Below are 16577 nucleotides of genomic sequence, written 5' to 3' on the forward strand. Positions count from 1 at the left end.
CGCTAGGCTAGCGCTAGGATAACTTGGACGAATTACGGATAAAAGCGAAGAAAGTAACGCGACAAATACGTTCAAGATGCTTGGTTTTACCCGTAGCGTTTGAATCGATGGACTCCTAAACTCAAAACTTGCATTTCGAATTGAAACGAAAAAGGTTTACTTACTCTATATCGCATTTGATGTAATGACCAGAAGAATCGGTGCCGCAATGTCCACTGAGCGAGCCCTTGGAATTGAATTGTATGAAACACTCGTAGTCCGCGGCAACTCCACCGCGTCCCCAGATTTGATCGCACTGAACATCCAACGCCGGGCAAATGCCGTTATAACAATGTCCAGCATCGTTCCCGCAAGGGCTTCCGTTTTTCTTGTAAACATCCGCCGGACATTGGCCGCTCTCTCCGGTACAGACTTCCGGCAAGTCGCATTCGTTGGTCGACTCCCGGCACACGACGCCACGCGGCAGCAACTACGTTGTCAAAATCATTCGAGATTAGATGGATCCTCGACGTTCAAACCGATTTCGCGACAGACAGACAGTAAGCGTATATACGTGTCCACTCGAGAGTAAAACATATCCGATATAAACGTCGAGATGACTTTGCACCTGGCTTACGTATACGACGTAGCTAACAGTAACTCGAGGGGTTGAAGAAAATGTAGAAAGCTCGGGACGTGGAAAACACATTTACACGAGTGCGTATTTCACCAGTTTCAGCAGTTTCAGGACATTGAACCCTATTCGAGGTGATTCGAATGTTGGCGGTCTTGAAAAACGTGCCCCAAAAAAAAAAAAAAAAAAAAAAAAAAAAGAAAAGAAAAACTGATTCAAAACCGATCGTGCGATTCGAATGGCTATCTATTTACTCGACTCGAGAGAAACCGATATACCAGACGTTCTGTCCGCCTGCGTTTATCGACGCGTTTGTCGTACTTCTCGCTGCTATCAGTCACGTACATCTTTAGCCAAAGAGATATAGATTTTCGATATATGGTATTCGAGATTCGTGACGGGCGCGAGAAGAAATACTTTACCTTGCAATCGCTGCAGCAAGGACCGGACGCGCATTCCGCTTCCGAGGTAAGTCTGCAGGTGATCGGATCGCAGCAAGGATCGAGCTCGTGACACTCCTCGATCGATCCGCAATCGCATTGTTCCCCGTCGTCGATTACCCTGTTTCCGCAAGACGTCCTTACCACCACCTGTCAATGGAGGTCGGCCCGAGGATAGGAGAAACGCGTTTAGGTTTTTTTCTTCGAAACAACGCTATCGTGGAAATTAGTTTGCGGCGCAACGAACCGAGATGAGAAAGTTTCGCGAGATTTCATTGTAACCGCAGTGAAAAAGTATCTCGCTGCGAAGCTCTTAGGCGTCTCGTGATTTGCTTTTGCACGCTCGTAAAGCGAACGATTCTCCCTTTAGAGGACGGTTCGTTTCGTCGTAAACTCGGCCTCCGTTCAATTAGCCTCAACTAGAATCCTCTTACCTGGTCTTTCGTCTTACCTCGTTTGGTTTATTCAAAAGACAAAAGCCGTTGCCGCTTCTTAACGACTCTATGTAATCTGTTTTACTACACTCGGAAAACGTGTACGGCTGAACGTTTTCCAAACCCACGATCGATTGAGCCATGATGCATCCGTGCCATTCGCGGCAGATACACTCGCTCCCTGCGAACAATTCGAATATCAGCAAACCGCGTTACCGCGCATAAGTATTTGGACACTTGCAAATCATCGTACATATATATAAAATACGGTCGGAGCGGCGGCGGCTCTTTAATCTAATTTCCGCCTCTGATCTTATTTCAGGCAACTACGCGGCTAAATTTAATAGATATATTATAGTTGACGTCAGTTGGTATAAACGAGAAAGCGTTGATCGGACGTGGTACTATCGATTGCGAAACACCCGAGTCAAGCGACTTGGGCCCTGTCTATAGAACGTTTGGCATATACGTTTCCAACTACGTTATAAAACTTTCGATAGATTTGATCGGATGCGAGAGTCGTCTGTCTATCAGCGACAAATGTGGAACTTGATCGATGCAGGTATATCGCAGCTGTTTCAGTTGTTTTCGACAGAACAACAGAGAGAACGATTCCTCTATAGTGAGAATATAGTTGAGAATATCGAATAAAATGTTTCGATTGGATTGCAGCAAGCGTCCGATACTTATGCACGATAGGATGCCTTTTGCTTTTTTCTTTTCTTCTTTTATACGTCTATAAGTTGTTGATAGAAACTAACTTCCGTCGTCGTGGCTCATGCCGATATTGTGGCCGATCATGTGAGCCATAGTACCGGCTAAAAGATGAGGCTCGTAGGTGTTCAAATCGACGCTGATTCCTACGGATTTTTGTTTGCAAACGGTCGAAGGTATAGCCACTCCCGATTCTCCACCGTAGAACGTTTCGCCCCTGCGTGTTCAAGCATGAATTTTCCATCTGAAATTTCTCAGAAACGATCCGACGCTACCTGACAAAACGAATCGTCTCTATACGTACGTGAGTAATTGAGTGGTATCGTGAGGGACATGGAACATCCTTCGCATCGTGTAATCGTTTAAATTGAGCAAAGCGAGACTGATATCCATGCCCGCGCCGATGTCCGCCTGGTTTATGCCCTGCCACGTTTCGATGTATATGACGGAGACTCTAGTGTTTAACGTGCGGAAATACTGCGAACAGAGAGCAAAAACATTGAGAAAAGAATGAATGGAATCGGTGCTTCGCTCTTTACGAGGCCACGTTTTCACGTTTACGGTCGAGCACAAGAGTAAGCGGACCAGCGGTGCAAGCAGATATCAATCGGGTTTAATCGAGATCATGGTAGGAACGGTCGAGTAGCGGTTCCACGTGCAAAAATAAGTCGAAAAGTTTTGCTGTTTTTGCTCGCGTCGACAATAACGAACGAACATGAATTCGATCAGACGAGCAAATTTCTACGTGCATGAACGCAACACGATCATTTGTACGCTGTACAGTATATTATTTCGTATATAGGGAAACGCGATCGATACCTATTTCCATTATCTGTCCGCTTATTTTTGTGCTCGATCGAAACTTTGAAAGCGGATTAGGCCTCGTAAGGATGTCTGTCGTCTAGAGCCTCGAAAAGCGTAAATACGTTTTTTCGAAAGGCCTTTCAACAAATATAGATATAACCGATAGAACGGTTCGCACTCACCATGTCCGCTATATTAGCGACTTGGATGGCATCATGAACGACCTCGGCTCTGGTGCTACCGTTCCTCTTCTCGAACTGAAGCAAGGAAAACGAATGTTTCCGCGTGAAGTAAAGCAGAAGAGAAGATGGTGCCTGGCGATCGATTTTACGTTTTCATTTACGACAATTGGGATCGTTGAAGCCGATCGTATCGTTTCGTTTTACGGAAACGCGACGCGCGACGCGCGATACGACAATTATCGTTGAGTTACGCGCCGATTCAAGCACGTCGGAAGGTTCGAAAGCGAATTTACTGTTACTAGGCTGCCTCGAAACTTGGTTGGAACGACGTCGCGCGTTTCCCTCCAACGATCATGACCGTGATTGCTACTCCTCCCCTGACTCTGTTCGGTTTTGGGAAACGCATCGCCAAGCGCCAGAGATATCTTTCGGATCGGATCGGATCGGATCAAGGATCGGAAAAAGGGACGAGTAGTCGAAGAAAATCGTCATACCATAGCCTTATCGATAATGATGGCAGTTTCGATGTATTTGGTTGCTTCACGGACGTCTCTCTTGTATCGATCGGAAGTGGTCTCCGATAACCCCAGAACATGCTTTTGCCGGCGGTTCTTTGTACGCCACTCAAGATTCCCCGAGTTAGCGCAGCCTTTGTTAGCCTTTGTTCGAGCTTCAAATATAACGTGAGGATGTTTCTGCTAAAAGAGAGGTCTGCATATAGTTAACATTCTCCGAGCAGCTCGCTGCCCGCCTATTTTAACGCCTCTTCTTCTATTCGATTATGGCTTATATCGCGCGGGCTTTTTCTTCTCGCATCCGCGCCAGGACTACGACCTACTATCCGCGTTCAATCTTTTCTCGGTTAATCGTTATGCCAGCGTTTCAAAGAATCGCCGAACCGTCGTGCGTCCCGAATCCGTCCATGCAGCGCGTCTCTTTCCAAATTGCTTTTACCTATTCCCGATATCGGCTCCATACCCGAGATCCCGTTATCCGTCAAACGGGGATGGCAAAAAACTGACGAGTTTCTGCTCCTTCAGCCACCCGAAATTCTAATAAGCCCTAAGTACGATACGATCGTTTTCATTTCAAATGACAGTAACTCGGAAACTTGTACTACAACTCGCTTCTAAAACAAGCTGCGATGTATCGATTACGAAAAATTCGTCTATATTTTCTACAACTTTCTCGTTACATTTGCCACAGATGATTGTACTTTGACGATACCTTATTAGAATTTTTGATGCCCGAAGGACTGTAATTTCGACCATCCTCCTTTTCTGAGAAAACGACGACGGCGGCGACGACGACGACGACGAAGACGACGACGACTAGCCGGATGCTTACGCGGCATCCTGATTTTCTCGCGACGCGAACAATTTATTTTTCTTTTTCCCGCCACGCTGCTACTTCGAGATCTCTTCATGAATAATAATGCAGGAACAGCTCATGCATATAAGAAGAACGTCCCCACTTAACTCGTCTCTGCCAAGCACACGATGGTTGCCTGCCTAGCTATCTTTCAGCTCTCTCTCTCTCTCTCTCTCTCTCTCTCTGCCGCGTTGTTCCTTAATCTTCGATTACGAAACGTCAACGTTGCTTTCGTCCAAATTTCCCATATACATTTTATTCATAAATGTTGCACGCAATACTTCACGGGATAAATCTACGCACGCAAATAAATAAAAAAACGTCTTACGAACATATCTCAGTTTCCAAGTTATGGACGTTCCAAGAAAATATTTCGGATATCCGCCTCGTGCCTCGATACACACACAGTTCCGTACTCGCGCGAAAATTCTTCTTGTCCCGAATCTATTTTCCATCGTTCCTCGTCGGTCGTACGCATTGTGCGCTTACGTTGAAAAGACGATAAATTTTTAATGAAAAAGACAGAACTGAGAAACGGAAACCTAATGGTTCAGACGATGGCGGGCTTGCACTCTCATCCTATCCATCGGTTTACGAAGCTGCTGTTAAAGAATATTCTTAGCGCAAAAAGGGAAGGATGTTGATCCTTTGATTGGAAATCTTCTTTAATCGTCCGCATTTCTGCACTTGCTGAATTTCTACAGAACGCGACAATCGAGCCGCATTGTTAGATAAATCACCAACTCGTTGTATTTGTACAAGCAGAAAGTAACGAATTAATAAGTATACATATGTTTGAACCTTTACAATTAATCATCTGGCCTAGATCTTGTTGGAAGAATGATGCGATGGATATAAACGAGGAAAACGTAAGAAAGCATAAGAAAACACATGTGTGTGTTTGTTTGTATGTATAATTGGCGAGATATTTATTACGTTACGTTACGTTGAACGTATTAGCCATCTATGGTCTAAGCTTCGAAACAAGCTTTAATTACATTTCAATGATTTATCAGTTTTATCTGTCTCAACTTATATCTCTTTATAAACGTGGAAAAGGTAGTTGCGCTGATATCGCCAAATCGTACCTCTCATACCTTGGTATCGAAACTATCGAGAAATTAGCTGTGGTTCGGTGATTTCGACTCTCCTTGCTAGTGGTCATCGGCTAAACGTAGAAACAGCTGTGCAACAACGTAGAAACAACGAAAGGCGGCTGCGAGTTAGAGAATTTAACGCTGCAGCAGCCGATTACTCGTTTACGAGCCGAGCAGGCTCGATAGCGGCTTAACTCGATCCTCTCGCTTCGTCTGCCGTGCTAACGAAACTGGATCGAGCGGCCTGGCGTCGTGTCGCATCGCGGCGTTTCGCGTCGCGTCCTGTCGTCGTGTTTCCCATTCCCGAAACACTCGCTGCTCGGCTTCGCAGGATCCAGCCAAACATTCGCGTTTAGTCAGGACCCTCTGTGTCCACACCGCTCCCTGTATCCTGCTCTGGGCTCCTCTAAGACTCTGGATAAACCGTCGCGTTCCCCCGGGGGTAACGACATTCTCCCGAACGCTAATCGAATTTTCTCTCCCTACAATGTACGTACAGCCGCTCCGAAAGTAGTACTCGTTTTGAAATAACAAAGGCACAAATGCGTTTCGAAAAGTTTTCTTTACTATTAACTCTAGTCTATATACTTGTGTAGTTATCTGTATATCTCCTGTTAGATTTTCTGTGTACCTTCGTTCATATAGCCGCCGTTTCGTGCCCTAAACCGTAAAATTGAAATCGCCTCTTCCTGCCAAGAGTTATTCATCTAAAAATTCCTTCATTTTTGTAAAATAAAGAAAAAAAAAAAAAAAAAAAGAAAGAGAAAAAGAGAAGAAAGAAGGTATACAGAGTTTCTCAAGGCGAATTCAATTACAGCATCGTCTTACGACGATTCATTCGTAATTGTTGTAAACTGCTGTAATCGCAAGGTGAATTCCTTTTCGACGAACGTTTTCAACATTTAAAAAGCGTAAAAGTGCGTTTGATCATTTTGGTCATCGGCGAAATTCTCAATTTGTATCGATATTATACCGTCCAACGTATCTAAACGAACAACGATGCGATTATTTAAAGACGAAATTCGGCGATCGACGTGATTTACGTGAACGCGCGAATGAAGCTAGGTGGCCTTCTGTAAACGAGACGCATTCTGCCATTTTACACAGCCCCTGTACGTAAACGGCCATTACTTTCTAGTAAAGGTATCCAAGTAGTGCGTGTTGTTTTTTTTCGAGACTCATCGCTTCAATCGCGGAAAACACGGATTTCGGGACGCACACGCGCTTCGGTAGGCACACGCGTGTACAGAGCCTTCGAATAATTAAACTGACCGATAAATCGCCGCCATAAAACGGATGGATGACGAATGTCTCGTTGCCTAAGTGAATAACACCGCTGACACCGTTACACGTGTGAAAAGCAGCGCTAGCTCCTGGATAATCCCTCACGGTACCGTGATAGTAGCAATGCTCTATCTCCTGCAAACATGTCAGTGAGATTCGTTCGATCCAACGATCCAATTTCAGCTGGAAATTCGTGCCAATTCGGCGAACGATTTCTAGTTACCTGTTTAAAACTTTGTTCCGCGCCGTTGGCTAAAAAGTCTTTTTGCATAAGATTCGGAGCTAAAAGTTGCCTGCAACACAAAATATTCTTGGTATAGTTGACGGATACGTGCCCTATGAGATTCCGAGGCCGAAATCACAAACGACGATCCACTTACGTATTTAATTCTAAATCTAGGCGAAATTTATGATTAAAGGCCTTGATCAAGAGGGACGTCCGATGAAAATGTCTGCCCGCCTGCAAAATCGAAGGAAACTCGGTCTCATCAAGCGTATATAATTTTCATCTTACAAACTTCCACTTACACTTACTCTCATTCTGCCTTTATTGTTTTGATATCCACCCTCTCCGTATCCTCTTTGAGGATACTAAAACGTGAGAAAATGTTCAAGTTACCAACAACAAGCATTTAGGTCGATCCGACGGACGGAAGAAAATTAGACGATAGGCTCCGGTCGTTAAGCCGAATTTACACTTGCCACTTTTCACTTTCGACGATCATCCGCAACGATCCAACCGCGGTGAACGTACAACACGAATTCGTTTTACCAGTTTAGAAAAGTTTGATCGGATTTAACGAAAGTTGATCGAACAGATCTTGAAACAGGAAATAATTTCGCCGTCCTTAAAGAATACAATTTAATCGTCCGTTCGATGGAACATGGTCGTTAAAACTGCCATTTCTCTGTCACCGATGCAACGGCCAAAAAATAGTAAGACTTTTTATATTCGTTTCGTGCGATGTGCGTGCCAAATATGCCAACTGGTAGTCCGAATACGCTTTCGTATAGAACTTGTTTCGTATACTTGTAACGGCACACGCACGTTCTAGAACACAAGGTATACCTATGTATGCTTTACGGTGGCGTTTCGCAATTCGATTTGAAACTCGATTCGTCAGAAGTAGAGATTGCTTCTACTTTGTTTTCGTACGAAACAATCGTTCAAAGCGACCAGCGAACAATGTTTTTCGATGAATCATCCGCGGTGATCGTACAAAGCGAAAGGGTGTAAATTCGGCTCTAGCCTCTGGTGAATCTTTCCGAGAAATTAGGAAAACAGGAGAATCAGGCAATTAATTACCTTGGACATGCCGACGTCTCTCGTGGATATCCCCATTTTCTCGTGATGCCGTAACTGTACTGGATAGATGATCTGATAGTAATGGCCCCCGATATTTTGTACTAGCTCTTGGTTCTGTCGATACTCTTGTAGTAGTCGTTCGGCCTCACCTGAAATCAATTTTCCCGTTCAATCGAAAGTTCCCGTTCATCCCTTCTATCTCTAATCTTATCTTCGTTTTTACGATAGCTTGTTGTCGCGTCACACGCGTTACATTTGTTTGTTTGCGCGCACTCCTGCGAAATGCGTCGATTTCGAACGATTTCGAACGATTTCGAAATCGTGACTTAAGCCAACGCAGAATAACGGACAGTTGTCCGCGGACATCTCGGCGGATAATTTACATATCGTGTGTCCGCGAACGGTTCGCTGATAACGGTAAACAAAATGTAAATCCAGAGACAGTCCGCGTTTACAGTTTAGCATCAATCTGTATTTCGATTATCCATCGGAATGGAAAACGAGAGCCAATGTCTGCGGACAAATTAGACGCGAACGCACGACATTATTCGTCGGCAGTCAGTTGTACATTGGTACAACGTGGCGCGGCAACGTTATTACGATCGGTCAGAGGACGAGTTTACGTGAAAAAATAAGTCGAAAATATGCAACCACGTTTTTTCATTTCGAGCTTCGTTTACGATAAAATCGACTTTGAAGATGTACGACGAGTGTACTTAAATTTGGCCAATTCCCGCGAGAACAAGAGTCAAACACGTTTAAACTGTGTTTTCCTGAAAACGAGAACTTAACGTCTAACGTAAAATATCTACGCGCAATGTTTGTCAGCCTGTACGAGGCATTACGCGGCTTCTTACGGAGGCTTCTTACGAGGATCGATCAAATTTCTAGTCGAAGACGAGGAAGAAGAGAATCGTTCGAACGCTATGTATTCTCCTGCGGCGAAATCGAAAAGCAACCGCGATTAACCGGATCCGAGTAAGCGAGTTTTCCTTCCATCTCTTTTCATCACGCTATAAACTGTTGCTGCTGCGAGCTACGAATGAGTCGAGATAATCAGTGGAGGAGGGCCTCCTCGAAGCATGTAGTATCTAGTTTACCCTCTTATCGACTGTCCGGGCTTTGCCCGATTTAACCCGTCCCATTCAAAATGAAGTGTATGGATAATTACTTACTTGTCACGCTTCTACACCCTTTCCCTCCCACTGTCGCCTCCTTTTCAACACGTAGACATCACCGTGTAGTGAATTATTACGCGGCTGTCGCGATTAACGACAGAGCAACTAATTACCATGCCACTCGTATCGAGGTCTTTTCCTCCCGGAGACGAAACGGTTAAATAATTTGCCGATCGTCTTCCCCTTCACGCTCGATTTGCTGCTATTCAAACGATCCATCTCTTTGATCGAATTTCGCTGTCAGAATCTTGCTACTCGTTGCGTCGTGTCTCCTCTGCCTCGAGACTTTGTAATAAGCGAAGCAAAAGAAAAGAACGAGTTTAACGCGCGTCCACACCTAACACCTGTTGACGAAATACGTTCGAGCACGTCGAAATATGTACATATTTGACCGAGATATTACGCGTCGAATTTAACCAGCAGCAGGTAACTCTAGCGATAACAGTTATGCTAATCATGCCCGGCTAACTCGTTAAGTCGCGTAGCGTTCCTTGCAAATACAACCGGAGAGAGTTCCATTCTCTCTCTCTCTCTCTCTCTCTCTCTCTCTCTGTGTGTGTGTGTGCGTGGTTTTCTCGTTCTCTTCTCTCATCAAATTCAATTAAAGTTATTAAACGAGTATGGATTACTTTCAACAGATTACTCTCCGTTTCGAATACGCAAGTCGTACGTAGTTTCCTATGTTTGTAACGCTGCTCGTAATTTTCACATTATTGGTATTTTATCGTTTTCGCGATAAACAGACTGTCCAGTCCATATTGCATGTTTTATGCGAAACGTTTTGAAATATTATTAGCACTTAATAAGGCACAACTGTCACGATCATATCGGTAAAGTTTGAAACCAATCAGAAAATGTATATACATATAGAAATTGCACGATGTTTGCCTCTAAATTGCGAATTTTTACGCGTTTTTTGGAAATTTGAAGTGTTTAAAAAGTACAGATTTGTTTAATTAGGTTTACAAAGACAAGAATTTGAATAAAAATCCGTAGTATATTTATCGGAAACATAACGAAGCATATTAGACATATACTAAGCGTGAAATATGCTCTCACTGAATATCGAGATATATTAATACCTGCTTGTATTAAATATCTTGCAACTTTTATGTACGTGCATACACAGCCACTCGTAAGTATTAGGATTTAGGACACCCGCTGCATTCAGAGAGAACGTTTTGCATTTGTACAAGAATGCAGTTAAATACATACGATGCGGTAAATTATAATAAACCTAACGGAAATTTCATTTAGAAGGGATTTGGGGTGAATCGGATAAGAAAGTCGGGCAACTTTGCTCAAAATCTCAATCCTATTTTACCTATTGTACCTATCGTACCTATTGTACCTATTGTAAAATATGGAATCAAGTAAAGACGAATAATAGTAGTAGTAATAATAATAATAATAATAATAATAATAATAATAATAATAATAGTAATAATAACAACAACAATAATACTAATAATAATAGTAACAATATGAATATCGAAATTGATCAAAATAGCGGTGGAAAGTACCTATCGGAAACGTAAAATCTCGTTGCCGAACGAAACGAGATCTCGGAGCTGGTCATTTTCCAGCTATTCCTAGCTTCGAGTTTGCCAGCGTAAAGTCCGATTAAAGGGGGAGTTAAGGCGGACGGGGCTGATATTTTTTCTCGGAACTGGTATTTACGAGCGTGAATCCTCTTCGTGCAATTTCCGATCTCTACCTACCGCGGTTCTCGGACGAAATCGACAGAGAACTTTAAAAGTTGCCCGATCCGTCCGACCTATACGCATATAGACGCATATGCTACGGCGAACAAACCACGGACTTCCAATAGATATTCACGTCCTAGCAAGACGCGCTGTCGACGGCGTAGTTCTGTTTCGTTTTATTTCGGCTTTTTCGAGGGACGGTCGCCAGGAAGTTTAAAGGGGTTTACTCGTTGACGAACCAACCGACTAGACTCGTAAATTGAATTTCCAGAAACGGTTCGTTCAACCGAGATTACCGACCGATTAAGTTGGCCCCGTCCATGGGTTTGTCGAACGTCGCGTTGACAGGCCGTTTATCGCGTCGTTTCTGTGCAATTGCCGTGTATTTAATTCTATTCGGTCGCGTGCAGTGTATCGCGTCCTGTTCTGCCCCGCCAAACTATCTCCACGCTCACAGTTTGCAAACGTCACTCACGTATTTAGACGATCGCTTTTTGTTTTCTTTTTCTAACACTGTCTATTTGCTGTATCCGTTAATTAGCCACGATGTATAATTCTCGAAAGCGTCCTTGAAACTAATTTTGCATATTTTAGATTTCAAGCTCGCACGATGCTACGACGCCATGTTACTGGTTCTACGGCAGCAATCTTGCATTTTACAACCTAAAATCCGATATATCACCGGATATATTATATATTCAGATCGCTTTCAGAGTCTACTATTATCATCGAGATAGTGGCGTCTCGTTACGGCGTTAACGGAATCTCAAAATGTTTCGCTATTCGTAGAAATTTTCCGCGACGATCGTTTTCGTGATCGCGATAACACGAGATAACTCCAGATAACAGGACGACGCGATCCTATCCGAACCTAGCATTTTCGGGTTTCCCCTGCACGTCCTCCGGAGATCTAAGCTACCGTTCAAGGGAAAATTCCGGAGACTCGCAGGCGCTCGCAAAAGTCCTCGTACACGAGATCTCTGAGAGAAACAGGTAGAATATCGCGTGCAACTCTGCGTGTATTTATACGTGTTTATACGTGTTTATACGTGTACTACGCGTACGTCGATGCATCGATTTACTCGATACAATGGCTCGAGTCGTCTACTCGTCGCTATATCGTTTACCGTAGGTTGGCCGCCTACACTCGCAACCACGAATCGCTATTAATCGAACCGACGCGGACGCGACAAGTCGTTGGATGCCGGGTGTGCCGCTGACGAAATTCTCGCCGGATTTGCTTGCCGACCTGCGCATTTACCTTCCAACCGGTCAGCCACGCGTCTAATCAAATACGAGTATGAATATTAATTTCTTTTTTTCGGGCAAGCGTGTACGACGCTTTAACCGGCCGCCTGTTTTGTAATTCAGATGTCCCGACGCTTTTCCTCCGACAGCATCGAAACACCGAACGAAATTGTCCCGTGAAACGAAAGAAATCGCGTTGTCTCGCGTAGCGAGGGAAAACCGTGTTACTAGAAATGCAAACGATGCTGTATTCCGTGCCGCGGAAATTCTCCGGTTCTCACTGGACGAGATGGCGCGACGGCCGCCGTTTTAAGAGATTTTACATCGGTTACCCTCGTCTCGTCCATTTTATACTTGGACGCATCGTCCTCCCGTCTAAAATCTAACCCAATTTAAGTTTCGTGTTCCCAACCAATCACCGCTGTTGACTCAACGATAAAGCATTCTGCGCGTCCGGAGAACTAGATGTAACCGCAGATCGAGTTTCCGAGGGATGTGCTGCAATGCGGTCTATCTCCGCCTTTTTCCTTCCTTCGCCTACCTTTCATCGCGATTCGAAGGAAATCTGTGCGTTTGCCGCGTTTGCCGCGTGTCCTTTGATTTTCGTCCTTCTTTCTTTCTCTCTTTCTCACTTCCTCTCTTTCTCTCTTGCGTCCTTTTAGTCGCCAATCTAAAGCCGTTCGCTCGGAAAGGGCCAAGCGTAGGTTAACTCGAAAACACGAGCATTTACGCGATGAAAAACGCTTTGTCTCGCGACAACGTTAACGAGAACGCAGGGCGGATACGCTGTCGCGCTGCTCTTCTACGCGATAGCATTGATTCGAGTATTCTGTTCGGTGCACGATTAGTATCTCGGCTCTTATTTGGAGCGCGTTGAATTTTCTACGTCGTCGAGCCGTGTGCCGCGCTTCAAAGAGAACACCGACTTTGACTACAACCTACAACTTCCTATCCATTGTGTATTTACGCGATCGTCTCGTAACTTTGCGTTCCCGTGCTCTCTTTCTCCGTACCTGTGGAGCCTTGCGACAAAGGCTCGGCCTCGTAATACCGTACACTTGACGCAAGATAGTCGTACGTCGGCAGGCTGTTGCGTAATTAGGCGATCGAAACGTTCGAAAAACCGCGTTCGCCTTTCCTTTTCAACTTACCAACGGAAGTCTCTTCGTTCCAAAAGGAATCATCTAAGGTGTAGTCGCCTTCTGAAACGAGAAAAATAACGAACCGGTTAGCGGCAATCGTATCGACAACGTATACGCTATCGCGTGTAAGGATTTCGATGCCTGTTAATTCTTTACTTTTTCCTATAATCGCCATCAAATCCAAAGTTCCGCTACATCGAAACTGAAACGATCGAAGCAACGAATATATCTTATTATCATTCTTAGATAGGTGCAGTCGACGCTTAAAATCGCTCAACTTGGATCGTAAATTTACCAACCGACTAATAATAATCGAGGTGCAATCTCTGTCAACAATTGTCAACTGTATATGATCGTCTAAGGTAATATCACAGGCAACCATGCGATAAAACAGTCTTGTTCGAAATCTCTATTCTGTATATCGGTTAAACGAATAAACGAAAAATAATAATAATATCACGGCTAAGAAAGAAATTCGGCTTACCACTTTGCTGACTTTTATAAAACTTAGTTTATAAATCTTAGTTTACAAGTAACGCGCTCTTGTCTCATTTGTTCGTTTTCCAGTTGCATTTTCCGACCCATTCGTTAACGTTACCTCTACCGTTACGCTCGTATCTATCCATCTGTCTCTATACACGTAAATAGGTAAACATTTGCCATAATTTGGAAGCGTGCAAATACTTGTGGTGTGCAATCGTAGTAGAAGGGGCAGGGCCAGGGAGTACGCGAATGCAATCGGCGCGGAGTCTCGTTCGCTCGCTGGTTGAAAATTCTCAAGTTGGCGAGGAAAATTCCTCTGGGAAGCACTCGGTCCGCAACAACGAACCAAGTTGTAGCCCAAAGGAATTTTCGACGGGTTGTCTGAGAATTTTCTCCCACGGGGGACGCAAGTTTCCCGAGATGAAAGTTTCGAAACTACATGCACGAAAAGATTGACAGACGGTCGTATCATCGAGTGACTGGTCTCTTATCGAAAAACGGTATAACACTCGGTGTAACGGTCGCGTTACGCGACCAAGGTGTTTTAAAATATCGAACGGCTTTTTCAACAGCTGTCCAGGCAGCGGAGAGGACAGCGTTAGTGGCGAGGACGAAAATACGACGAGGAGAAGGTGCGTACTCGGATCCATGCGACATTTGGTCGTGTTGAAAGCGTTAGAGGATGTCGCGAAAACAAACTGGTGGAAGCGTGTTTAATAAAGAATAACGTGATATACGTACAGCGGCTCACGAAAGCATCCCGACGCTTTCTACGGGATCCTTTCCTAAATATATTATGTGCATTATATCGGGCCAGTGGAAAAGTTCCTGTAGATGTCGTTAAATTATTTATTCGTCTGCCAGTGAGGTCGGTTGTGGCCGCGCGTGCAACAGCACGTTTAACAAGATCGCGCACCAGCTCTTCCTACGATAAAAACGTTGAAATTCGTCCATTATTTTGCGACAAACGAAGCGCAACCATGGTACGACGCTATCACTCCATCGCTTATCGGAAAGTTCGTTAATCTTTTCATCCGATCGGATGATTTAAACGATACTTGAACGCGGTATTATCGAACCGATTAATACGTACGTAGGTATTTCGAACGGAGTAGCGTAAAAATGCCACCGTTGGCCACCGCTATTCCACGCCTTTTCGCATACCACGTTCGATATCCTAACGTTCCATTCTTAGCTATATAAAGTAGCTATACACCGAGAAAGTAGATCTTTCACAGTGTATGCGTTCCAGCAAACGACAAATCGATCGGCGAATTTTTATTCGAACGGAGGGTGTGCTTGGTAGGAAGAAGGGATAGCAATATCCTTTCCTAAGAACATTTGCGGTGGGTGGATCGAAATGCGAAAACAACCCGTCTCCACGTAAATCTGAACAGAACTGCGAGACGATGCTGAACGCAGCATCGCAAACCATTCTGCAACAGCATTTTCCAACTTGGTCCCCCTCTACTCATAAACCGTCACGTTCCGCTGCACCTAGCAATCAGCGACGGTCACGCTTCGTCGATTTTCCCTGTATAACCATTCGGCACGTTGCGCGTTTAGCACATTTGCCGGGGTCTATTTGCCATGTCTGCGAAACGTCGCGGGCCTGCCGATAAACGAGCCACCGAGCCACCGAGCCACCTCGATCATAGATTCCTCCTTTGCTTCTACTTGCCCACTCCACACCCCTGTGATAATCGATGCTGTTTCTCGGCTCGTTTCATCTAGCGTTGCGCTAGCCAGAGTTTTCCACAGTTGAAGCCGGTTTGGCCAGATGCTTTCGGCTTGATCCGTGACGATCGATCAAACGCGCCCCGTCACCGACCAGTGGCGGATTCACGAGCGTGCGATACGGGCGGCCGCCCCAACCCCGCAACCAACGAAATCTACAAATATTACGTCACATCATTTTGGAAAAACTCGACAGATACGCGTGTAATTAAGACGCGTTCAATTATTCGGCCCATAATTAATAAAATATGAATTACAAGCGAATTCTAAATATCGCGAAAGAAGGCTCAAATATATATTCGTGTACTTTTACGCGTTTCGCGTCTCTAAACGATGACAATGGAAGAAACGAACGAACGAACATTGGTACTTTCTTATCGCCGTATCGTTAGAAATAAATTGAAAAAGTCACAGTTTTTTTCACGTCTTTCCGAATACTTGATACGCCAGATGCGTTTAATCGTGCCGCATACATTCCGAGTTTCTAAAATGAAATTAATTCGAACCAGTTAGGAGGTTTCCGTTTCGTTTGTTTCTTTTTCTCGTCGATCTCCGTTGCGCCGGCAGCCGGTTACACCGCGCTCGCTACAACCATCCCCGTGGCCGGCACTGGCAGGAAGGCACAAACAGAAAGAGAGAAAAGGGGTTCGAAGACTCGGAAAAGCGCACAAGGCGCGGAGAAATCGCGGCGAATACACGTGTCTGTATCCGATGGAAAAATATACGAGTCGGGTACGAAACTTTTCTCCCAAGTTTCATTAAAGCCCGCGAAACTTTTTCATCTCCGTGCCCATCCCGGGGTTTCATAAAATTCATAAAATGGACGGCGTGCAGATAA

The 16577-nt window shown here is 44.5% G+C and overlaps 1 protein-coding gene across 19 annotated transcripts in view; it reads right to left on the minus strand.

The window, feature by feature from the left end:
* LOC132914423 (disintegrin and metalloproteinase domain-containing protein 11) overlaps nt 1–16577 on the minus strand; it is a 73761-nt gene that overhangs the window by 17995 nt on the left and 39189 nt on the right. For 15 of the 19 annotated variants that reach the window (XM_060973514.1, XM_060973515.1, XM_060973531.1 and 12 more), the window contains 13 exons: nt 13529–13579; nt 8246–8394; nt 7474–7530; nt 7320–7399; nt 7163–7232; nt 6928–7074; nt 3682–3885; nt 3188–3262; nt 2506–2678; nt 2249–2418; nt 1505–1668; nt 1036–1203; nt 165–469 (listed from right to left, as the gene is read on the minus strand). In XM_060973514.1, coding sequence (XP_060829497.1) covers nt 165–469; nt 1036–1203; nt 1505–1668; nt 2249–2418; nt 2506–2678; nt 3188–3262; nt 3682–3885; nt 6928–7074; nt 7163–7232; nt 7320–7399; nt 7474–7530; nt 8246–8394; nt 13529–13579 — 1813 coding nt within the window. The remainder of the gene's footprint in view (nt 1–164; nt 470–1035; nt 1204–1504; nt 1669–2248; nt 2419–2505; nt 2679–3187; nt 3263–3681; nt 3886–6927; nt 7075–7162; nt 7233–7319; nt 7400–7473; nt 7531–8245; nt 8395–13528; nt 13580–16577) is intronic. The other 4 variants (XM_060973525.1, XM_060973516.1, XM_060973521.1 and 1 more) reach the window with 2 other exon arrangements.

Source organism: Bombus pascuorum, chromosome 15 (genome assembly GCF_905332965.1).
Source record: "Bombus pascuorum chromosome 15, iyBomPasc1.1, whole genome shotgun sequence".
Lineage (NCBI taxonomy): Eukaryota > Metazoa > Arthropoda > Insecta > Hymenoptera > Apidae > Bombus > Bombus pascuorum.